At 39.2% G+C, this 25,652-nt stretch overlaps 1 protein-coding gene across 5 annotated transcripts in view; it reads right to left on the bottom strand.

Annotated features, from left to right (window-relative positions):
* The window catches only part of Ssh2 (slingshot protein phosphatase 2), a 247,927-nt gene that overhangs the window by 39,826 nt on the left and 182,449 nt on the right, over positions 1-25,652 (bottom strand). For 3 of the 5 annotated variants that reach the window (XM_015996220.3, XM_015996219.3, XM_076577579.1), the window contains 4 exons: positions 23,282-23,346; positions 12,600-12,721; positions 4,975-5,043; positions 3,880-3,945 (listed from right to left, as the gene is read on the bottom strand). In XM_015996220.3, coding sequence (XP_015851706.1) covers positions 3,880-3,945; positions 4,975-5,043; positions 12,600-12,721; positions 23,282-23,346 — 322 coding nt within the window. The remainder of the gene's footprint in view (positions 1-3,879; positions 3,946-4,974; positions 5,044-12,599; positions 12,722-23,281; positions 23,347-25,652) is intronic. The other 2 variants (XM_076577578.1, XM_042282425.2) reach the window with 1 other exon arrangement.

Below are 25,652 nucleotides of genomic sequence, written 5' to 3'. Positions count from 1 at the left end.
TTCACAGGGCCACAAAATAAACAAACAAAATAATGTCAGGAATATCATGTCATCCTAGCCTCACTATTCAGTTTGGAGCTACTCTTTCCAATTCCTTGGCATATCCGCAGGCTCTAATAAAAACTGTATGGCTGTATCATGCACTTATGCTTATGCACTTGCTCTTTTCCTTTATAGCCTGTCATCAACATCTGACTTCAATATTCTCCAACTATATTTTTTTGAGACAGGCTCTCATGTAGCCTAGACCTGGAACTCACTGTAGAGTTCACTAGGACTTTGAACTTAGAACATCTACTGTCTCCACCCCTGCTACTCCCCGAGTCCTGGGAATACAGGGGATGTGTCTCAACACTCAGTTTTAACCAGATCATTTTGTAATCATGAAAATTTAATGGTTATTTAATAGTCAATTACACGCATATGCCAAAATTTAACTGATTCCTAGTTTTCAAGCATTTAAATTCTATTGTTATTACTAGAATCCCAACAAACATTCCTTACAGCTAAAATCTTTGTACATCCATTTTTATAACCTCAGAGTAAATTTTTATAATTACTACATTAAAAATGATAAGGAATATTGGCAAATCACTCTCCAGAAAGGTTACTCTAGTTTATTCTACCAATGTCTGAATCTGTTAAGTTCATGTTAATTTTATATCATATAAACTTTTTGAAAAACAGCTCATTGAATTAGGCTTATTTTGGGGGGTTTGTTTGTTTGTTTGTTTGTTTGTGACAGGGTTTCCCTGTGTAGTCCTGCCTATTCTGGAACTCTGTAGACCAGGCTGGCCTTGAACTCAGAGATCTGCCAGCCTCTGCCTCTCTGGTGCTGGGATTAAAGGAATGCGCCACCACTGCCTGGCTTTAAATTAGTTTTTTAAAATTAGATTTATTCATTTTATTTTATGTGTTGAGTGTTTGGCCTGCATGTACATATGTGCACCATGTGCATGCATGGAGGTCAGAAGAAGGAGCTGATTGCCTGCAACTGGATTTACAGATGGCTGTGAACCACCATGGGGGTACTGGGAATTGAACCTGGGTCCTCTACAAGAGCAACAAATGCTCTTAATGGATGAGCCATTTCTCCAGCCCCCAGTCTCCCCCCCCCAACACCAGTTTAGTTAAGGTAACCCACCAGTTACTTTTAATTATTAAAAAAATTTTTTTTAAAGACAAGGATTCATGGTAGCCCAGACTAGCTGTGAACTTGTTATATAATCAAGGCTGTCCTTGAACTCCTGACCCTCTGTCCTCTTGCCTTCTAGATACTGGGATTAAGATGTGTGTTCCCATGCTAGGCTAATTTAAAACAAACAAAACAAAGTTGTAGAGGCTGGAGAGATGGCTTAGAAGTTAAGAGCGTTTGCTGCTCTTGCAGAGGACCTGGGTTGGATTCCTAGCGCCTACATGGTGGCTCACAATGGCCAATAATTCCAGTTCCAAGGGATTCAACACCGCCTTCTGGCCTCCTTGGGTCATGGTGCACATGGTGCATGCAAACTTATGCAGGCATACACATACACATATACATAAAAATAATAAATTAAAAAAAGAAGTTGTAGACTCTCTAAAAGTATTTTAAAAATATAATCTCAGGTTTTATTTCTGAAGTGTGTACACATTTGTGTGAATTTACATGGGCACTTGTGCATGTGTGTTCCTGCATGAAGCCAGATGTCAATCAATGTTGGGTGTCTTCCTCAATCCCTTGGCTCATTTTTTTTTTTGAGAAAGAATTTCTCATTGAGCTTAGCGCTAACCAATTTGGCTAGGCTAGTTGGATAATGAGCTTCAGAGATTTGCCTGTCTCGAGCATTTTTTTCCTTTTCCTTTTTTTTAAAGTAGATATTGCAGATTGAATAAGTCTCCAGGCTTGTGTAGCAAACACTTACCTGACTGAGCCATCTGTTAGTCCCCTAAACTGTTTCCTAATACTCAAAATAGGCAAATACTCAGAGAATTTCAGTTTCATTCCAGTGATTCCACACATGCTCTCTTCATTTGGAAATGTATGCTTTATAATCATACCTCACAGAGTCTGCTGCAACTGCCCTAAAATACACTCAGTGTTAGCTGCTTCAGATACAATGGCTGCGTGTAGGAGTGGGAGGCCACAGCCACTAGTGTCCAGTTAGGGAAACATCTGGTCTCAATAATGCTTGGGGCCACATCACTAGTATTTCTCTCCTATGACTTTCAATTCAATATTCTTAAAAAAGTTAACAGAACTGTGACTAGTGAGTTTACTTTAAACATCAATTCTTGATCTGAGTTATTATTTGAATTAAGGCTGCTCCTTTAATTTCTGCCTCCTCAAAATATATCTGAAAGTACTGTCATCCTACTGGTACCCATGGGATAGACAGGTTAGCTACTTTTAACTGAGTATTAGTCAAAGGAGATCATTAAATTTTCTATAAGTTCATTTGTGAACTATGCTCTAAGTCTATAAATGTGGTCTAAGCTCATCTAAAACCCTGCCCACCTTAATTACTATATAAGAAAGTCAACTGTTTAGTGACAATGAGGATTCTACACACCTAAATCCTATCGCTCCTGTTATGCAGGGTTAGATTATTTCCAGACTTATTTCACTTCTTCTTTTGTTTGCCTTATCTCCATTCTGCTCATTATGGGGGACTTCTACTATAGGACAGGCAGTGGAAAGAGAAGCAGAAATTTATTATTTATTTATTTATTTTTTGTTGTTGTTGTTGTGTGTGTGTGTGTGTGTGTGTGTGTGTGTGTATGTGTGTGGTCTGACTGCATATGAACAGATTTGAGTGTGCACATATATGTGTGTGCTCCGGTAGGTCAGAGGTCAATGTTGTATGTCTTCCTCAGTTGCTGTCCATCCAATTATTTGAGATAAGGTCTCACTGAATCTGGATCTCATTGACTTAGCTAGACTGGCAGGCTAGCAAGTTCCAGGGATTTGCCTGTCCCCCATCCCTTTTCTTCCCCAATTCCCTGCGACCCGGGTACAGATGAGCACTGCTATGCCTGGCTTTTTATGTGAGCATTAGGGATCTGAATTCAGATCCTTACGCTTGCATGACACTTTACTGACTGAACTATTTCAGTCCCCAGAAGCTAAAGACTGCTGAGCCGAAAGTCTCATTATTCCCTGGTTATATTAGATCATTTTCTAGATGAGTGAACAAGAGTCTATTCTATCTAAATAAACAAGATACTCTTTCTTAGGCCAGACATGTAACCCTTGCAATGCCTCAGTTCTTTCATCCACAATAGGGTGCTAACAACACTATTGTGCGGCACCAGTTTAATGATTAAATATAAGCCATGTGAAGCATCGGAACACAGTGAATAACTTGAAAGTGTCAGTATATGGATGGTTATTAACAATGGTTTCTTTAGGCTTTATTTGTATTACACAAACAACTGTCAGTACTTTAAAAGGAAATGTATCTATCTACAATATAACACTGTCAAGGCTATCTCTGATTATCCTAGGAAACCAAAAAAGCTAGTGCATAGCAGTAAAATGTCTAGACTTGGCTCTCACACTAAGCATGGTCAGTGTGAAACACAGTTCTAACAGGTTCTCTAACCCATTAGCATCTCTTCTAAAGCCCCAAATTACCTCTGAATTTTACTTTTTCACGAATGCACAAAGCTTTCCACTGTGACATTGTAAAAACTACATTTCTAGGCTACTTTAATTATGGTTACCACACAGATCACACACAAATCCTCTACATATACAGTATGTATATAAATAGGGAATTGTATCATTTCAAATTCTACTTCTTTCACAAAGCATTATTTTAATAATGTTAAAGAACTTTTTTTGTGGAACTACTTTAAAAAAACAACACGGTTTTATAGAGATATCAAAAGCCATCTTACCACATTGCTTGCACAGATACTGGTTTGAATATGTGAACTCTGTTATCTGTTGATACGCTGAACCCACTAAGAGCAAAAGAGAACAAAGAGATAAAAGTCCACAAATATGGGTCAGGTATTTCAGGTTTGCTACACCTGCTGACGGATTAAATAGAAGAAATAATCAGTATGTCATCCGGAAGTTAACTAGAAGTAGGATGTGACTGAAAAGTTCCAACATGGCAGCTGAGAGGAGGACAATCGGCCTTCTCCAGGGACAAGGCTTATCTGCTAGGTAATCCAGTTCCAAGTGGTCATATCTAAACACATACACATATGAGCAATACTAAATGAACTCAGCAAACTGTAGTTATATATACATATGCATGAAATAATAATTCAAGATGAAGTAGTCATGAATTTGAGAGGAAGTGGGGGAACGTAAGAGGAGTTTGGGAGAGGGTGAGAATTGTATAAATACAGTACTCATTATAAAATTCTCAAAAAAACAACAACAACAAATTCTCAAAAATAAATTTAAATAAAGAAAAGCATTAATAAATTGACTTTATCTACTAGGCAAAATTAAGTTGTCCTGATATATATTTCTATTTAGAAGTCTTTTGATTCAGAGCAAACCTGACCTGGGTTTATAAATTGGAGTAAACATTTGGGTCTCTTGGGAGAACATTCTACAAACACCAGGAGGTGGGGGTGGCTGACTGGAAGGAACTGGCTCAGGAAAGGGGTTACACAGCAGGCTGACAGCTGGCAGAAGCCACAGAGGTTATTTGAAACAGAACACATCATCCTTTGGGAGAACACTGCAAGAGCAGTCCCACATGTTCACATTAAAGGGTGAGCCAACAAACTACTACTTCTTTGTCTGGCTTCCTACCATAGTCAGCTTAGAAGAACAGAAGTGAGAGACCCTGGCAAGTTGTACTTTATTCTACTTACAAAAAGGCAGTTTAAAAGGCCTCTGAGCTGCCGACATGTCAGTTCAGTTGGGCACACTGGGCCTCCCATTCAGCTGAATGAATGAGCCACTAAGACTGAGATGAGCCTACACCCCTGGGCTTTCTGTGGGAGGAGGAAGAAAGAGAAAGCTCTTACCCGTCACCATCCAAATGAATTAGGGTATCACTCCAGAGAGGCAAGACTAAGCCCATGGTACAAGTGCTACTGCAAGACAAGGAAAAATCATTAAGTTACTTTCTGTTATCCTAGGAAGCAGTCATCATTTACTAACTTTTAACACAAGGAATAAACCTCCAAGCAATAAAATGTGTCATCAATGTTAGAGTAGAGAAATTTCTATCATATTACTATTAATCCCATATATGTTCTCAGGAGTACTTTAAAAGGGATGGCCAGCTATTCCTTATATATTTGACAAAGAAAATTTATTGACTGAACTTCCCGTATTGTCTTATAAGTAGCTACTATCTTAAAAAAATCCAAGTAATTACTGCTGACTTGCATTTGGTAGGTCTCAACCCAGGATACAAAATCCAACTCAATTCCAAGCATTATATCTTTTTATTGTTTCAGGGGTTAAGAGGCATGAACAAAGTCTCATACAGCCCAGGCTGGCCTCAAACGCACAACAAAGCAGAGGCTGGCCTTGAAATCCTGATCCTTCAACCTTCACCTCCCAAGTGCTGGGATTACAGGTACACATCGCCACAGCTGCCCTCAAGGATTAGTTCTAATGTCAAGAACTATTGTTAATTGCTCAAGGTCTTGGAATAAATGACTTATTCAATTCTAAGATTTACTGAACACTAGGAATACCCAGTCTTGAAAGGAATTAAAAAATGTACAGAACTAAGTCATGAATAGTTATTAAGTTAGAGAAATAAAAAATACAATTTAAATGAAAGAGTACTTAGTCTTGTATGTGTGTATATGTGTGTTTAAATGAGATTTAAAAAACTTTTTATTAAATTTTATTTTTATTTTATGTGTATTCTGCATGCATGTATTTCTGCGAACCATTTGTGTATCTGGTACCTGTGGAAGCCAGAAGGGGGTGTTGGATTCCCCAGGACTGGAGTTACAGATGGCTGTGAGCTGTCATATGGGTGCTGGGAATTGAACCTGGGTCCTCAGAGGACCCATATGACAGCTCACAGCTGTCTTTTAACTTCTGAACCACCTCTCCACAGTCTTATTTTGTTTGTTTTAAGAGAGTCTCACTGTGTAGTCCAGACTGGCCTTGAACTCAAAATTCTCTTGTCTCAGCATTCTCTACCTTGAGATTACATGGTATCACACCTGACAAAATAATGCTATGTACTGACCTAGCTGGCTGAAATGTAGAATAGAGACATCAGCAACCAACAAATGGGTGGTCCTACTATGGTATACTAAAATACTGCTCCAGGTTCTGGGGGTTATGTAGATGTAACCAACCGTCTTATTAAATAAGAAACACAGAACCAATGCAAAGAAGAAAGCCAAGAGATCAGAGCTAAGAGCCTTACCCGCCTGCTGCAGCTAGCCTCTTCAGCCAAGAGACCTCTCCAAAAGAGAGCTACTTCCTGTCTGTTTGTCTTTATATAGACTTTCTGTCCTGCCTTCTCATTGGTTGTAAACCCAACCACATGACTGCCTCGTCACTGCCTGTTTGTACAGACCTCCAGATCTTCTATGGTCGGTATTGAGAAGAAAGGCGTGTGTCTCCAATGCTGGCTGTATCCTTGAACACACAGAGATCTACCTAGCTCTGCCTACCAAGTGTTGGGATTAAAGGCGTGCGCCACAAATGCCCAGCTCTGCTATGGCTTGCTATTAGCTCTGACCCCCAGGCAACTTTATTTATTAACACAGAAATAAAATAACATTTCAGTACAAATAAAATATCACCATAGGGTTGCAACTCAGAGGTAGAGTACTTGTGAGGCCCTGGGGTCAACTACACATCAGCCTAGGAAGGAAACTGGCTCTAAGCGAATAGAATAGGCTAGTGCAGGAAGCCCTGGTCTCCTGACCAATTATTGTATGCTCTGTGACTCCACTTCTCTGGACAACCTTTACCATTTTTGTCCCTTTCTCTTCTTCAGGATCTTTAAAGTTTTTAGTTTTGTTAGCTATGGTAGCACACACCTTTAATTCCAGTACTTGGGAAGCAGAGGCAGCAGATCTTGGTGAGGCCAGTCTACTCTACAACAGTAAGTTCCAGGCCAGCCAGGGAGACTTCTATCTCTCACACATAAGAAATCTTTTTGAAGATACATGAATGTGTACACATAGCTGTGTGTGGGCATGCGCACATGAGTGCAGATGCCTGTGGAGGCCAAAGGCTTCATATCTCCTGGAGCTAGAGTTATGGGCAACCACTGTTGATGCTGGGAAGCGTGCTTGAGTTTTCTGCAAGAAAAATGTATATTCTGCTTAGCCATCTCTTCTGCCCCTTTCTAAGGATATGTCTTAAACTACTTCCTGCTTCTGGTCATTTTCCAAAGGATCCTTCATCTGCTCCCTGCCAATATGTCTAGAGACAGCAGTAGAGCAGAAAGAACACGGTGTGGGAGTGGGACATGGAGTGGTTAAGATCACAGGCTATCAGTCAGATGGACTCTGGAACTGAGTTCTAGTAACCTTTCTCCCAGGGCCTTGGACATGCTAGATAAGAGCTCTCTGCCTCTGATCTACACCTCAGCCTTTAACTATGCAGTCTTAAACAAATTACTTAATTGCTTTGTGTTGGTCTCTTCATCTATAAAAGAGGGACAAAATAACCTTTATTGCATTGTTTTAAGATCAATCAAGTGTATAAAAACATATATAAGGGTGCCTAAACAACAATAATTTCTATTTAGAACGCCTCTGACCAGTTACTTAACTCCTCTCAGCCTTAGGTTCTTTATCTTTAAACATAGGTAATAGAACCTATCTTCACAGGAAGTGGTTAGAAGGAGGAAAGGAGGAGGAGGATAATATATCTTAATTTAAAAAGATACCATATAACAGCTCACAACTTTCTATAATTCTAACTCCAGAGGATCCAACACCTTCTTCTGGACTCTGTGGGCACTACATTCACACAACGCACAGACATACATGCAGGCAAAACACCCATACACATAAAATAAAATTAAGAAAACAAATCTTTAAAAGAAGATTTAGAATAAAGCTAGGCATGGTGACACAAGGTACATGGGAGGGTGAGGCAGGAGGATTGTGAGCTCAAGGTCAGTCTGAGTTAGAGTGTGTTTCAGGCATTGGCTTATAGAGTGGCACCCTGTTGCTCTCCCTGGCTCCCCCAACCCCCACCAAAAAAAAAAAAACCTCAGAAGGAGAAAGAAAATATAAATATTTAAGATCCCTCTCTAACAGTTAATCAAGGAATCAAGGAGACATTATAATTTAAAACACAGGTGCACCAAACTCTGACGCATTCAATTTCAATTTTAGCTACTGGAATTAAATTATGATTAGGTGTTTCACCAGGTGGTGGTGGTGCATGCCTTTAATCCCAGCACTCGGGAGGCAGAGGCAGGTGGATCTCCGTGAGTTTGAGGTCTGCCTGGGCTACAGAGTGAGTTCCAGGAAAGGCGTCAAAAGCTACACAGAGAAACCCTTCTCAAAAAAACCAAAAACCAAAAAACAAAACCCAAAAAACCAAAACCAAACCAAACCAAACCAAGACAAAAAAAGCTATAACAAACCCAAAACCCCAACCACCCCAACCACCTAAAATCAAACCAACATAGAAAACGACAACAACAATCCAAAACCAGAGTCCAGAGAGATGGCTCATTGGCTAATAGTGCTTGTTGTTCTTGCAGAGAACCTGAATTCAGGTCTCAGCAACCAGGTCAGGCAGTTCACAACTGCCTGTTCCTCAGCTCCAGGAGATCTAACATTCTTCTGGCCTGCATGGGCATCTGCAATGCATGTGGTGTTTGCACATACATGTGCTTGGACACATACACACACCCCTAAACAAACAACAACAACAAAACCCCAGAGTTAGATATGGTGATATACATATATAATTCCAGCACTCAGGAGACTGAGGCAAGAGAATTTTGAGTTCCAGGAAATCCTGGGCTTCATAGTGAGAATCTTTCCCAAGGGGTGGGGGAAGCTGAGGAGTAACAAACAAGCACCTACCTCTCGGAAAAAGAGCTACTTCCTGTGTGTATGTCTTTAAATAGTCTTTCTGTTCTGCCTTCTCATTGGTTGTAAACCCAAACACATGACTGTCAAAGCCTTTCTTTTACTGTCAACAGGCTCACTCAAAGAGAAGACATATAAGGTTTGACAATGCTAGGCTTAACGAAAAGAAACTAATTTCTAGCTCTTCATGTCCCAGTTTGTTTCTGAGACACTAAAATTTGATCAGTGCAATGGCATCTGCCAGGTATGATCCAGATAGACTAATAGAACAAACTGATGTGATTTGCCGAGGATAAATTACTAGGCACCCATGGAAAGTCCGCCCAGCCATCTGATGGTTGACACTCTGGAGTCAGAATCTGTAGTTACTGCCTCCAGTCTCCAGGGGAAGGAAGTCTCAGCTCAAGTTTCCATGCACTTGTAGTTCCTGTCCTAGGTTTTCTTTTCCTTTTGTCTTTTTTTTTTTTTTTTTTTTTTTTAGATAGGGTTTCTCTTTGTAGTCCTGGCTGTCCTGGAACTCTGTAGATCAGGCTGGCCTCAAACTCACAAAGAACCTCCTGCCTCTGCCTCCAGAGTTCTGGGACTAAAGGCCTGCATCATCATGCCTGACATCTACAGGTTTTCAAGGGAGGGGTTGGGGGAACTAAACAAAGGAAACATGGCCACAGTAATTCTGTTTAACTGAATTTTCTGCAATAATGGAAATATTCTGTACACATATGCTGTCCCATATGGGAGCCGTTAACCACACATGACTACTAAGTATATGAAATATGACTAGTTATGAAAGAACATTTTTTAAATATGTCATTAGTATTTATTTACTTAAAAAGCTACAGGTGTCTAGTGGCAAATGTACTAGACACTATAGGTCCAGACAGGTAAAAGTCCAAATCAGAGATCATAAAATTCCAATGTGGAAACATAGGTAGTTTCCCACTTCCTCCTCCTGAGACAATCTTGTTATATATAGCCCCAGATGGTCTGAAACTTACTACATAGACCAGGCTGGCCTCAACTTCTTGGCAATTCTCCTGACTCTGTTTCTGGAGTGCTGGAATTACTGGAGCATGCCACTCTTCTCACAAAATAAGTGCTTTCTTACTAAAAGGCCTGTTATTTAGGGAAAACATCAGAAGTCAAAACTTCAAGAGAAAGCTTCCTACAAGTGGTTGCCAAGCCTCTGTAAGTTCAGAGCATATAAGTAAATGCTGTAACTGGTGTACAAGTCACAGCTCTGGCCCTGTCATCTTCGTGAACTCAGAAGTCATTCCCTAAGTTGACCTCTGTCTTATTCATTTATTTATTTATTTATAAAATCAACTTGACACCTTTGGGAAGTGGGAATGAAACTCAACTGAATAGTTGCCTTGATTGGATTATTCTGTCAGCTTGCCTATAGGGGCATTTTCTTGACTGCTGATTGATGTAGAAGGTGCTAGCCTATTGTGGGCATGTGAGCCTGGGAGCAAGTAAGCAAGCAGCATTTGTCTCTGTGGTGTCTGTTCAGTCCCTGCCTCCCCTTGATGTTGGACTGTAACCTGTAAGCTGAAATCTTTCCTCCCCAAGTTGTTTTTAATGATTTTGTTTTGTGTGCATGGGGTAGCATGTTGGAGGTAGGAAGAGGACAACTTGAGTGAGTTGGTTCTCTCCACCATGTGGGTCTCAGGGACTGAACTTAGGGTGTCAGGCTGGGCAGCAGTCGTACTACCCACTCAGCTATCTCACCAAGTCTGTTTCTGTCAGAGCTTTATCACAGCAACACAAAGCAAATCAAGACAGTTTCTATGTACAAACTAGGGTAAAGGCTGGGTTTGGGAACTTTCTAGTGATCCTGGGATCTCCCTGCCTCTCTACAAAATCAGGACAATGAGACTCAATAGCAATCCTGCTACAAACATTTTTTTTTGGTGGATAAATTTCCCCAGGCCTGGGTCACACCCCTAGCTACTGCACAGTTCCATTCTAGTCCTGAACCAGGAAGTCATGGTTTGAGACATCTGACAGGATTTCCTGAGGCTTATTATCTCAGAGTGTAAAGATCTGCTTAGCAGCCACATTCCATAGTCTTCCCAAAGGTTCTTCAGAAAGAGTAGAAAAATAGAACAGAAAAGCCTTAAGCCTTTAGGATACAACCCCCGAAAGCCCCAAAACAACAACAACAACAACAACAACAACAAAAATCTAGGTTCTGTCAGAGGTATCTTTAATTACAGGAATCAAAGTACACCTGATTTGTAAACCCAGGACCATTGGTACATTATCAAGAAAGGCATGTACCCTAGGATTACCAAAGTAGAGAATCACTGATGGAAAGAATTAGACTAACAGGAAAAAGCAACATTTCCCCCATTTGCTTAATTATTATCATTAGTACCTAGTAATGAGGGAAAGTTAGGAATAAAAATAGTAAATTAGAAATAGCCCAAGACATTTAGCAAGTGTGCTTGTCTTTGAAGATCATGGCCAAGACTTATTTTCTAGTTTTATGCCTTGATTTTTCTATGTGTGTGTGTACATGTGTTCATATGTTTATGGGGTGCATGTGGAGGTCAGACATCAACCTTGGGTATCTTCCTCATTGCTCTTCACTTTAGAGACATAGTTTCTCACTGAACTTGGTTCTCACAGATTTGGCTAGGTTGGCTCCCTGGCTGGCCATCTGCCAGCCAGCTAGTTCCAGGGATTACTCTGTCTCTACTTCCTCAGTGCTGGGATTATAGGCACATGCTGCTGTGTCTAAATTTTCACCAATGCTAGGGATTGAACTCAGGTACTTGAGCTTGCATGGCAAATACTTAACCAACTGAACCATCTTCTCAGGCTGTCATGAATTATTTAACTTAAAACTTCATTACCACATACTCACTATAAAAGATAATGGGTTTTACTGTGACACTTTTCATATATATATCTCAATCAATCCATAAACATAAATATTGTGGTAGTTTGAATAAGAATGGCCCCCATAGGCTCATATACTTGCTTAGTCATCAGGAAGTGGCACTACTTGAGAAGGATTAGGAGGTATGGCCCTTGTTGGAGTAGGTATGGTCTTGTTGGAAGAAATGAGTTACTGGGGGGTGGGCTTTGAGGTTTCAAAAGCCCAAGTCAGGCCCAGTGGCTCTCTCTTCCTGCTGCCTGTGGATCTGGATATAGAACTCTGAGCTACTTCTCCAGCACCATGTCTGCCTGAGTGCTGCCATGCTCCCTGCCATGATGATAACGGACTAAACCTCTGAAACTGTAAGTCAGCCCCAATTAAATGCTTTCTTTTATAAGAGTTGCTGTGGTCATGGTGTCTCTTCTCAGCAATAGAACAGTGACCAAGACGTATATCAAGAATACAAGCTGGGCATGGTGACTCACACACCTTTAGTCCTAGCACTTGGGAGGCAGAGGCAGGGTGACCTCAGCCTGGTCTACACACACACACACACACACACACACACACACACACACCCTTCATCCTCTTACCTTCTTGTCTAATTTTATTTTGAATTTTAAAAGCATAATTATGCAAGACATTTTTGTAATAGTTCAAATAACTATACTACGTTAATTAAAAGGTAGTTTTCATGTTCCTCCCCCATTTTTTAATGGTACCATACCTGTCATTAGACGAAAAATCCATTCCCAGGACAATGCTTTCTTCCGTGTCTTGTCTACCATTAGTTGAAACCACCACCATATAGCGTGTTCGATTTTGGTAAGTACTTTCCAATCTTACAGCCTGAGGTCAACAGATAATAAAGAAACAAGGAATTTAGAGAATTTTTAAATCATTTAATCTTTTTTTTTTTTTTTTTTAAACCAGCATCTCATAGCATGCTACCAAGGCAAAAAGGTGATAGTTGGGAGACCTAACTTCAAAATTCAACTCAAATATTAACTATAAAATCTTTGATATAATACTAAATTAATGGGGGGTATAAGATAATACCTATGTTGTTTTAAGAATCTTATAACTGGGTATACAAACCACACTTAAGGCAGGACTCATGCCCAGTAGTAGATGGCCAACATAAAATGAACTCAATGGTATTTTTTGTAGATTTTTTTTTTGTGGGGGGAAACTCATATTGCTTTTGTTTAGGCTTTTTTAAAAACAAACAAACAAACAAACAAAACTTAACCTAACTGGTCTTTTGCTTATATTATGGTTTCTGATTTTGTGTTTTCATTGATTTCTTTTGTGTGTGTGTATGTCTGTGTTTCTTGTGCATTTTCATTGTTTTTTCTTTTTATTTATTCTGATTTGTTTTAAAGAGAGATAAAGAAGATGTGGAGTTGGATGGAAGGAGATGAGGGAGAGGAAATTGTGATCAGAATATTTTATATGAAAAAATTTATTTTCAATAAAAATAAAATGAACATTATATACAGGATAAGTATATAAGTCTCTATAAATATATATTAAGTTGGTCAAACTCAAAATGCTATAGATGTGTATTTTATTGAAATATATAGTACTTATATATATTATAAACTATATACATAATACTTTATAAAAATATATATGTATTTATCAGTCTTATATAGTCTATGTATCTTTATGTACTTACCTATCTCCACAAGCTTTAGGGTAAGGTAATAATCATTCTTATCAAATCCGTTTCTCCTGGTAAATATTCTTTGTTTCACCAAGCTTTAGTTAGGCTCTTGGACTTTGTCCTATATCTGTCTATGCAATTACTTGCAAAATTAAACTTTAGCAAGAACCCCCACTAAATTTATTTATCTGGAGTCTACATCATCCCTACTCGATACTCTTTGACATCTAACTGGGTTTTTCATCCTCTACCATCTCCCAAGTGATATACCATCACCTTGGCCTATCCTCAACTAAAATCCTCTAAATCATTTTAAGCCAAAACTTGATACTGAGGGTTCTCTGAAATAAAAGGCCTATTGATCTTATCTATGGGTAAGTTTTTCAACCACCTGCAGGGAAGTGAGGTAGCAGATGGAAACGTGCCTGCTGGGCCTCAGAGTGAAAGCATATTGTAATAGTTTCTTTTTGTAACTCATAGAAGGAAGAGCTGATTTAGGCTTTAGGGTTCCAGAAGGAGAGTCCATAATGGGGGATGCATGCCAGCAGTTAGCTAGAGCAGGAAGCTCAGATCCCATTTCTATCCACAGGCAGGAAGCACAGCGGCTATAAACCCTCAAAGTTTGTTCCCCATGAACTTCCTCTAGTTAGGCATGACTAATTTCTCAAACAAAATACAAACTGGGGACCAAGTTTTCAAATACCTGAGCCTATAGGAAACATTCTTACTCGAACCACCACATGTTTATACTGAAAAATTTGAGAGGGAAAGAATCCACACTGACTACAGGAAAGAGTGAACTAATGAGAAGCAGGCAGAGGATATGAGACAGGAGGTCAGTCTGTATGAAGAACTCATTGTTTCTTGATTGGCTGGGGTGAACAGTCCAGAAAAATGCATTTATAACGAGAATATGGTGTACAGCCTAGTGGTCTGTTCTCTAGAATTCAGTCTAGGTTTCAAAATCTATTAAGTTAATTTGGCACAAAGGTGTTAACTGATTAGCTTTCCTTTCATATCTTCCCCTCTGTCCTCTAACCCTGATAATTTAGGATAGTTCAGGATTTTTAAATTACATTTGTTTCATTTCTGTGTGTATGTGTGTGGTGCACCCACCTGTGTTTGGATCTGTAGAGACTAGAGGTCAATTCTGGGTACCTTCCTCTAGCCTGAATATTTGCTTTATTGTTTGAGACAGGGTCTCTTCACTGAACCCAAAGATCATTTTGTCTAGACTGGCTGGCCAGCACTGGGATTACAGGCACATGCTGTCCTGTGTGGCTTTTCCTACACGGGTGTTGGGTATCCGAATTCATGTCCTCAGGCTCGCATGATAGTGCACTGCTGCCTAGCTCACAGATTTTTACCAATTCCCCATTTCCTTCCTTCCTTCCTTCCTTCCTTCCTTCCTTCCTTCCTTCCTTCCTTCCTTCCTTCCTTCCTTCCTTCCTTCCTTCCTTCCCTCCCTCCCTCCCTCCCTCCCTCCCTCCCTCCCTCCCTCCCTCCCTCCCTCCCTTCCTTTTTTTTTTGTCAATTTAGTCTCGGTCCTTCACTTATCTTTTATATTTCCGCTCAGCAGCCTTCATTTACAGGACTCAATTCTGCTGTTTGGCTATGAATTCCTGCCTGTCCATGCTGGATTTACAATTAAGCCCAATTCTATACTGAGGTTTCCCAGCTTTATCTCAATAGTCTTGAATAACATTTTTTAATCACTTAAAAAGGAAAGAATCTTATGAAATTATGAATGTGAATCAGTGCATGATACATGGTAAATGATTAATACCCACTGTAATGTGTTTCTATGAGCAGAATTTATAACAATTGCCAAAATATATTCTATAAACTGAAGAGGGGCAAATGAGGAACATGAATGTGAACACTCATCTCATACATAAAATTTGCACAAGCAAACTATTAGTATTATCCAGGGGAAATTACCGGCTCTGTGCAAATGAGTATCTGTTTGTAACAGATATTTACATATATAAACAGATGTTTGTATATCTGTATGTGACAGGATATTTTTCCCTCCCCTACTCCTGATTTATTATTACTATTATTACTACCACTACTATTATTATTACTATTTGTGTGTGTGTGTGTGTGTGTGTGTGTGTGTGTGTGTGTGTGTGTGTGTGTGTTGGTGCATGTGTAGAGGTCATGGACAACTCTGTGTAGTTGTTTTTCTTTATCTACCCTTATGTGGGCTCCACGGATTGAATTCAGTTTATCACTTTATGTGGCAAGCACCTTTACCCACAAAACCATTTTAGGGGCTGTCTCCTTTTGTTTCTTATTTTATTTTTTTCTAGATAGAGTCTGCTATGTAGAGTGGGCTTGAACTCACATAAATCCTCCTTCCTCAGCCTCTTGAATTTTGAGAGTACAGGCCTATGCCCCCATGTCAGCTTCTTAGATTATTTTATGTGTACGAGTGTTTAGTTTGCATGTATGGAAGGGCATCACATGTATGTATACCCAGTGCCTTTGGAGGGTATCTGATCCCTTGGAACTGGAATTACAGATGGTTGTGAGCAGCTATGTGGGTGCTGGAACTGAACTTGGGTCCTCCACAAGAGCAGCTATCATTCTCAATGGAAGAGCCATCTCTCTAATCCTTTATTTATTTATTTATTTATTTATTTATTTATTTATTTATTTATTTATTTATTTATTTACTTATTTATTATATATACAGTGTTCTGTCTGCACAAATCCCTACAAGCCAGAAGAGGGCACCATATCTCATTACAGATGGTTGTGAGCCACCATGTGGTTGCTGGAAATTGAACTCAGGACCTTTGGAAGAACAAGCAGTGCTCTTAACCTCTGAGCCATCTCTCCAGCCCCATCCTTTATTTTTTATTTTTTAAAGACAGGGACTGTCTATGTAGCTCTGGCTGTCCTGGGACTCATTATATAGTCTAGGCTGGCCTCAACTCAGAGCAATCTACCCGCCTCTGCTTCAGCTTCTTCTTTACCTTCAACAATTAAAGATTCCTTTTCCAGAAGCTTCTTGGTTTTTAAAAGTTTTAATTCATTGTTTATGTATTCAAAGTGCCTTCAGAAAATTGGAATGTAAACAGGGTCTTCGATGAAGTTAAGGGCTTACCTGCTAGTGTGATAATGGCAGCGTGGTTACTATCCCTCTGTTTAAATATCTGAAGTAAAATGTCACATCACATGGTGATGGCTACTAAAGCTGACTCAAAAAATTTCTGGGACTTATTTTCTACTTTGACTGTTGGAAAATTTCTTAATAAGTTAAAAAAAAAATCACTGTATAAACCAAGCAAAAACAAAGCAAAATGGTTTCCAGGCAACAATCATTTGAAATATTTGCCATACATATGCTGCCTATGCCAGGACAGCACAAGGGCTGGGAAATCAACTGTGGAAGATGGAGACATTGCTCTCCCCTGGTGAGATATATGCTCTACTCCTACTATCTCAAAAATCAAGTCAATCAATCAAATTAAATAAAGACAGCCTCAAGTATCCCAGGCTGGCTTCTAACTTACATAGCCAAGGATAACTCTTAACTGGTCCTTCTGCTTCCACCTCACAAGGGCTAAGATTACAGGTATCTACCATCATGCTGTTTCTGTGGTGCTGGAGATAGGACCCAGGGCTTCAAGGATTCTGGGCAAACACTCCACCAACTAAGTTATAAACCTAACTTTATGCCTCTGTTCTGATATTCCTAAGAAAATCTAGGGAAGTAAAAACAGTGGATGTGGCTAAATTAAAGCTTCTTTGTTCGAACTGACACAATCGGAATGCAATGCTATCATTCTGACGCCAAAGACACAAGCCATACTGTTGTTCACTTTATGTTCCATGAAGAAAAGTTTTGAAATCAAATTCACTTATGAGACACTAAGAGGAACTAACATTTAAATGGACCACAGTCTAGAGTTAGTCAACTGAGATTGAGGAGGAACACTAAACACACAAAGCTATGGATAACAGTAGATACACATGAGGTGGACTGGGAGGCAGCTCTGGATTTCAGCCTGGGGATCAAACTCAGGTCATCAGGTTTAGCAGTTGGTCTCACACTTGCTGTGTAGCCTGGGAGGAGAATTACCTGGAATTTCTGATCTTCCCAGTGCAAGGATTACAGGCAAGTGCTATCATGCCTGGTGTATATGGTACTGGAGTTAGAACCCAGGGCATCATACATATTAGTTAAGGACTCTACCAACTGAGCTATATCCCTAGCCCCAGAACGTCTAGTAAACAAGATTTCAGATCTTATTACATGTTTAAACTTGAGCATGCCTTGGCAATCTTTAAACCAAATGTTCAATTTCTAAAATGTGTTAGAAGCACTTTTACCTGCAAATACAAATGGTGTGGAAACAACTGAACTATGATTCTGAGGAATTAAAAAAAATCGAAACATTTTTTTTAGTTATGTGTTGTGAATATGTGTATACTTTTGTATATGTGTGTATAGCATATATGTGTATACTGTGTGTGTGTGTGTGTGTGTGTGTGTGTGTGTGTGTGTGCTTGTGCACTGTGTATGTGGGTGTCTTCTCCAATTATTCTCTGTCATATTTTCTGAGATAGGCTCTTTTACTGAAATTTGAGCTCACCAATTTGGCTAGACTGGATGGCCAGGCAAAAGCAGGGGATCCTTAGGGCTTGCTGGTCATCCTGTCTAGCCAAATTGGTTGCCTCTCCAGTGCTTGGATTACAGATATGTACTATTAACACCAGCTTTTTTTTTTTTTTAAATCTCATGTTCTCAGGGCTGTGCAATAAGCACTGTACTGACTAAGCCATCTCTTTAACTTTCTCTGTCTGATGGTTCATACACCAACTGATTGGTTAAGTCGAGGCTGATGAAAGAAAAAAGTCTTCCTAAATATAGTCTATAATGCTTGATATCTGGCTCAAGACATTTTGGTAAGTGATATTCAGTGCAAACATTTCCTGTCTTTTTAATATTCAACTTGATAACATCAAGAGATCATCATTCAAAGAATCACCTTAAAGCTCTCAGTCCAATTTAAGTATTGAACCTAAGTGGAACAGTTCACAGATCCTACCTGGCACAAGCCTGAAACAGTTTTCTTGAAGCATACATCACACATTTGTTTTAATTTTATTTTCATCATAAGTCTAGACCATGCCTCTGCATGCAGTATTTATCCTCAGGAAAGCCACATTATAAAGACACAATGTCTAGACAAGCAGCTCACCCAATCTATCAGAAATATTTCAAAAGTATGTAAGTATTAAATTCTAGCCAAAAGAACAAAGTAATATCAGTAGCTAAGATTAAAATAGACTTTAGACATGACATTAATAAATTAAAGAACACTGTCTTCAAGAGTTTGAGGAAGTGTCTGGATGAAAAAGAATATCAAGTTTTAAAAAAATCTATAAATTATATTCTGTCGAATCCCTGAAAACCATAGTCAAGGCTAAAGATATGGTTCAGAGGTAGGGAACTTGTCTAGCAAGCAAAAAAGACCCCAGGTCTGATCCCCAGCACAGTCAATACCTCCTTGCCAAATTCATGATTAATTTATTGGCATGGCAAGATACCCATGAAAAACAGGTTAAAAGATATTACACAGCTTACTTTAATAAAACAACAAAACAAAATTAAGCAGGGCTGTTAATTTACCCAACTGCCCACCCTGACCCTATGTAAATACCAAGAGAGAAGGAAAGTTGCTTATTCAAATAGCCAGGAATGGTTTTTCCCAGAGTGTGGGACATGGTGATTTCATCTTCATTCCTTTTTGAATTGTCTGGTTTGGAAAACAAAACCAAACTGGACACAATGCACTTATACATAGAAAAAAAATAAACTCATTTTCATGAAGAAACTTAACATATTATAAAACTAAAACCCAAAAAACTAATTTTCTAAAATTATCCTGCCAAGTTTTTAGCTTTTGCAAAAACTTCAATTGAGGCTGCTGTAAATATTCTGAAAATTGTTAATTTCTCATTTGGTTTTTAAGTAGTCCTTTGATAATTCAAAAGAGCACTATAAAACCATTTCCTTATTTAACAACTAGAAGTTTCTTAAATACTGAAGTAACATTTATACCTGTATTTGGAATTCCCCCAAAAGAAAACAATGTTTTCAACGTTTAAACAAAAAAGTGGGGTTTGGTTGAGTTATTAAGAAGAAAAAGGCTGGGCAGGGCTGGCACACATCGTTAATACCAGCACTCCGGAGGCAAAGGCAGGAGGATCTCTATGAGTTCCAGGCCAGCCTGGTCCACAGAATGAGTTCCAGGACAGCCAGGGATAGACAGTGGAACTGTGTCTCAAAAAAAAAAAAAAAAAGAAAGAAAAGAAAAAAAGTGGACTTTCAGTTGACTATCCAATTTTTAACCTTATGTACAAGTCCTGAGATAAGAGCTTTAGCATTCCAAATTTAACTCCAAACAAAAGCCTTTGCTTTGGGTCTACAAATGCCCCTTTCAGTTAGAAAGTGCTAATTTGTCCAAAGTCACACAATGCATTTATTTATTTTCCTGAAGATGACTCACTCAATAATCTGAAACATAATGACTATGTGTTTGTAACAATTCAAAATAACTGTAAAATGGCTTGTCATTTTAATGATTAATTCAGAGGCACAAGTTACAACTTACGTTTGAACTTACATTCTGTAAATGTAATACATACACGAGAGACTGTCTGTCAAAATCTAAAAAGTTGAAGCTGCATATTTTAGTAGGAAAAGAGGCTTTCATCCTCAACTCTGCCTCCTAACTTTATCCTTAATTCTTTCAAGTTTCATGCGGGGTGGTGGTGGTGGTGGATTATCCCATATTTAGGGGTTCAAACTAAAGTTCAGAAGATAATGAATGAGAAAAAGATAAAACACACAATGACATCCTTAGCTTTGGCTTTCCCACACCGCACCATGTTCAAGAGCTATCGGCAAATAGCCAGCCTGTACTAGTGACTATGGTATGGGTTATGGGAAGTTATATTCAAAGTGTGATCAGCATCTTTTGGAAACTTGTTAAAAATATAAATTATCTCTACTTCCTCCCCACCAACCAAACCCTGCCAGAGAAGCCCAGAAACTGGTAGTTGACAGCAGCTCTTGCGGGGATTCTGATATACCCCAAAGTCTCAGAACCACTGCTTTAGAATACTAATGCTGTAAGAACGGTGTTTCATGTCCCACAGATGGATTTTTTAAGAATTATTTGAGAAAATATATAAAAAAAATGCAGATGGCCAGAAAGATACTTCAGCAGGTAAAACTGATTGGCATACAAACCTGATGATCTGAGTCCAGTCCTTGGATTCCAGCATGGAAGGAGAAAACCAACTCCTGAAAGTTCTTCTCTGACCTCCATACTACCTCATGGCATAAGTGTCCCTACTCAGTCTCTCATACGTACACACAAATACACAGATATACACACGTGAAATACTTTTTAAAATGCAGACAATGATGGGAAAATAGCACAGCAGGTAAAATCTCAGTGAGAGACCTTATTTTTAAAAAATAAGGTAGAGTGTGGTGGAAAAGACACCTAATGCCACCCTACTGCTTCCACATGCATACACATGGTGAGTGTACTTGCACATATGTATACAGCATACATAAATTATTAAAATTTTTAAGAAAAAATGTGGCAGGATAGTGATGGTGCACGCCTTTAATCCCAGCACTCAGGAGGCAGAGGCAGGCGGATCTCTGTGAGTTTGAGGTCAGGACAGAGTGAGTTCCAGGACAGGAAAAAAAAAAAAAAAAAAAAAAAAGAAAGAAAAGAAAAGAAAAGGTGTGCATCAATCAATTAACAAACGAATAAGGTAGAGAGTGATTAAAAAGGAGAGCTATTGAGGAGGATGATACTTAACATTAACCTCTGGCTTCTACATGTATACGTACACACACAGCACAGAGTCAGCATTTGAGAGAAAAGTAAAGTAAACGATGAATCGGTGATTACCAGAGTGTTCAGAAGCTTGATCAACTTTCTACAGCCAATCTCATACTTTACTCATGATCTCTCTTCTTGGACAGAAAGTAGAAACTAGCTATTTGAATTTAATATGCTTGTAGCTTAGTCAACTTCCAAGTTACTGCTTTAACTTAGGGGGTCTGGTGACCACACACTTGAATAACAACTGCCTAGTGTACTTCCTTCTGTCTATTCTGAATTAGCTTCTAGAGAATCTTCCTTAGACACTGTAGCTGGTTCATGTTATTTTTTGGCTCAAAAAAACTTGTATTTCACAACTGCTTCATGAAGAGGGAGGGGTATTGACGGGCTCTATAGTAATCTAGGGATCAAATACAAATGTAAATATGAGATAAGCCACATGGATTCTAAACAAGTAAAGCCACATGCTCATCTCATGTCGTTTTTTCATCCTCCCACGCCCATCCAGAGATGGAGTCTCAGGTTGTCCTGAACTCATTCTGTAGACCAGATCCACCTGCTTTTGTCTCTCAAGTGCTGGTATTAAAGTTGTGACCATTATGCCTAGGTGTTTTGTCTTTGAGACAGTGTCTTGCTAGTGTACTATTCTATCTAGACCAGGCTGGCCTTGAACTTGAAGTAGTACTCTTGTCCGGGATGAGAGGTGTGTACCACTATGCTAGGTATTCATTCCATTTTGGTTTTCTTATTTTTATTACAGTCAGAAAAGTAACCATGTAAAAAAGACACATGACTTCCAAGTGTCCAGGAGACAACAGGGTAAGCAGATTATAGCAAACCTCAACCCAGCAGGATCTCTACATGCCAATCTAGTTGTGTTTTGTCACATGAGGATAAAATCTTGGCACTGCCAGAAGTTTAATCTTCTGAAGACCCAGATTTTGACTTTTATATGTAATCCAGCTTTAACATTCTGGGTAATATAAAAAATAAATCAAACCAAACAGCTGTGTGTTCTAAACAGAATCTATCTGCAGTCTGTGACCTGCTTGCTAGAGAGCTCTGTTTATGGCATTAAATCCTTCCCCGCACTGGCCTGCCTCACTCCTACAGCAGCATTTCATTCATTATCCTCCTCTTCTTCTTTTTTGAGACAAGGTCTCTTTATATAGCCCTAGCTGTCCTGGAGCTTGCTTTGTAGAACAAGCTCAGAGCAATCCACCTGCCTCTGGCCCAGAGTGCTGGGATTAAAGGCATGCAGCTACCATACCTGGCCCCCATTTCATACTTCTTATTGTGTCTATTTAATCCTGTCAACTGTGAGAGCAGTCAACGAATGAGGAAAAGGGCAAAGACAGCCTAAGGTAACTTGTCCAGCATAACATGATTAGCCCAGGTCTCTTGACTCAGTCAGTTACAATTGCTAGTTATTTCACTCATACCTCGTCCCTTCCTTTATGTCCTTTTGCTTAAGCTATGTTCTTATTTAGGATGAACTCTGTCTGCTTAATCTCATAATCTTTTAAGATCTGCTCAAGTTCCACTGTTTAGCATAAAACCTTCTCAACCAGGTCAAATTCCCAAGTTTTCTCCTCTTTTTCTGAACTTCAATTGTTGTTATGGACAATAACTTACAAATCAGCACTTAACAACAATCTTGAGCCATCAGAGTATTTTATATCACTTCATATTATGTTTTACAAGAATTAAATTCTCAGCTGGATTGGGATAGGCCATTCTTCATTTCTATTCCACCTAGTACTTAGCATTGTGTTTTAACAAAAATTGACTTCAATATTGGCTAAATTAGGCAGCCTTTTGAGGAAGACAATTACGATAATGCCATTAACTTACCAGCCTTATGTTGTCTTCTGGGCGGAGTAATATGAACATTGCTTGAAGATGTTGTTGGAGATCACCTGGTGAGATTTACAAAGCAAAGGATGATTAGTCTCCATTCAAAAAATCAATAGAGAGGATTCCTTCTACCTTGGCCACTTGTAAAGTTATGATTTACTGAGAAGAGTTAATTTTTTTTTTTACATTTTAATTTATTTTGGTGTGTGTGTGCATGCCCACATGCTCATGTATCATGGCACTTTCCATGGAGGTTGTGGGGATTGGTTCTCTCTTCCACTATGTGGGTGCCAGGGATTGAACTTGGGTTGTCATACTTGGCAGCAAGCACCTTCACCCATGGAACCCTCTCATAAATTTTTGTTGCTTAGGACTGGGTCTCACTATATATCCCTGGCTGATCTGAAACTCCATATGTAGATGAGGATGGCTTCCAACTTACAGAGACCTGCCTGCCTCTGGAGTGCTGGGATTAAAGGGGTGAGCCACCATGCCAAGCTCCATCTCATATTTTTATTATGAGTGTAGGTGCTCAATGAGGCCAGAAGAGGGTGATGGAGTTGGTTGTGGGCCAAATGATGTGAGTGCTGAGGACAAACTTGGGTCCTCTAAAAGGGAAGTGTGTGATTTTACCTGCTGAGCCATCTGACCAGGTGCCTGAGTCACAGCAATCAGTTAAGATTGTTGGTTTAACTTTTTTGTTTGTTTGTTTTTTGAGACAGGGTTTCTTTGTGTAGTTTTGGAGCCTGTCCTGGATCTCACTCTGTAGGCCAGGGTGGCCTCGAACTCACAGAGATCTGCCTGGCTCTGCTTCCCGAGTGCTGGGATTAAAGGTGTGTACTGCTGCCTGGCTTAATTTTTTAAATAGTAAGAGATTAGTAGGCTGTATTTTTATATATTTACTTTCAGTGTATAGTATGTTAAAATTTATATCTGTCCTAGAGAAGATATACTTGAGAACAATCTCTATTTCATACAATGGTAAAAGTGGATGAACAATCTGTTGGTGGAGTCCCATAAAAGGTAGTAAAAGAACTGTTTAAAGAATTATCCTTGAGTTTTGAATGGTATACATAATATCTTCTTCTGTAATAATAATACTGAAATGCCTTTAACTTAAATACTGTTAGATTCCCTTTATTTTCAATAGTTTAAAATGGTTAATGGATGATATTAAAATGAGAATACTTATTAAATAGAACATATTAGGAATAGTTATTCTCCTGAACATATTAGATGCTTTAACATGGCCAACTATTTGAAACCTAACTTATTCTTACATATTTTTTAAAACTAAATTGAAAATCTCTGTAGTAAGATTTAAGATACTAGCACTCAGGAGGCAGAGGCAGGCAGATCTCTGAGTTCAAGGCCAGCCTGGCTTACAGAGCAAATTTCAGGACAGCCAGGGCTGCATAGAGAAACCCTGTCTCAAAAAAGAAAAAAAAAAAGATTTAAGATACTGAGGATGATGCTAGGCATCATGGTATATGTCTTTAATCCCAACACCTAGGAGGCAGAGGCATGTGGATCTTTATGAGTTCAAGGCCAGCCTGGTCTATTCAGTGAGCTCCAGGCCAGCCAGGGCTATTCGGTGAGACCTTGTCTCAAACAACAACAACAAACCAAAAACAAAAGAGACTATGATAAAAACAAAACAAAACCAAACCCTGTGGAAACTCATATTTTATAAGCTTGTGGAGGTGTACACACACACACACACACACACACACACACACACACACACACACACACATATTTAAAAGGAATAGGAATTTGAACACAGATATATTGTATGGGTGGACAATGATTCCCACAGAAGACATGGGTTATTAATTGAAAATCACCAGCACTAGATATGAGTTCCCTCTCTATACATTATTAGTTAGGGAGGCTCGACAGGTACCCCCCCAAAATACAGGCTATTGTCATTGCTCTTAGTTGCCTACCAGAACTAGATGGTATGCCCCTATTGCTGCAGACACAATATACTTTGGTTGCAGGACATAGAAATCAAGCTGGAATTGACCTGAAAGTTCTTCCTGCTGACCAACTTTCATAGTGCCAGAAGGTGGTATACAGGCCACTGTGGGGAGCAAAGCTATGCAGTCACCCCTGCATGCTGTACTACTCACCTCCTAGACAAGATGCTCTCACTGGTGCAATGGGGGCACAAAGGTGAGGGGCTTTTAGATTGGATTTGGCTTGTTCCACAAGAAAGAGTTTAGGCCTGGAACTGTAAACCTGGCCAAAGCTCAAGGTTCTGGAGCAGAGGCGCTGGGGAAGAACCTATTACTGTTGTTTTCTTAAACAACATGTTGTTGGACTACCTTGTTACTATTTATTCTTATACTCATAGATTAGTACT

The sequence above is a fragment of the Peromyscus maniculatus genome, chromosome 8, assembly GCF_049852395.1.
Source record: "Peromyscus maniculatus bairdii isolate BWxNUB_F1_BW_parent chromosome 8, HU_Pman_BW_mat_3.1, whole genome shotgun sequence".
Taxonomy (NCBI): Eukaryota; Metazoa; Chordata; class Mammalia; order Rodentia; family Cricetidae; genus Peromyscus; species Peromyscus maniculatus.
Note: the sequence above shows the minus strand (reverse complement) of the source record. Positions and strands in the feature narration are given on the sequence as shown.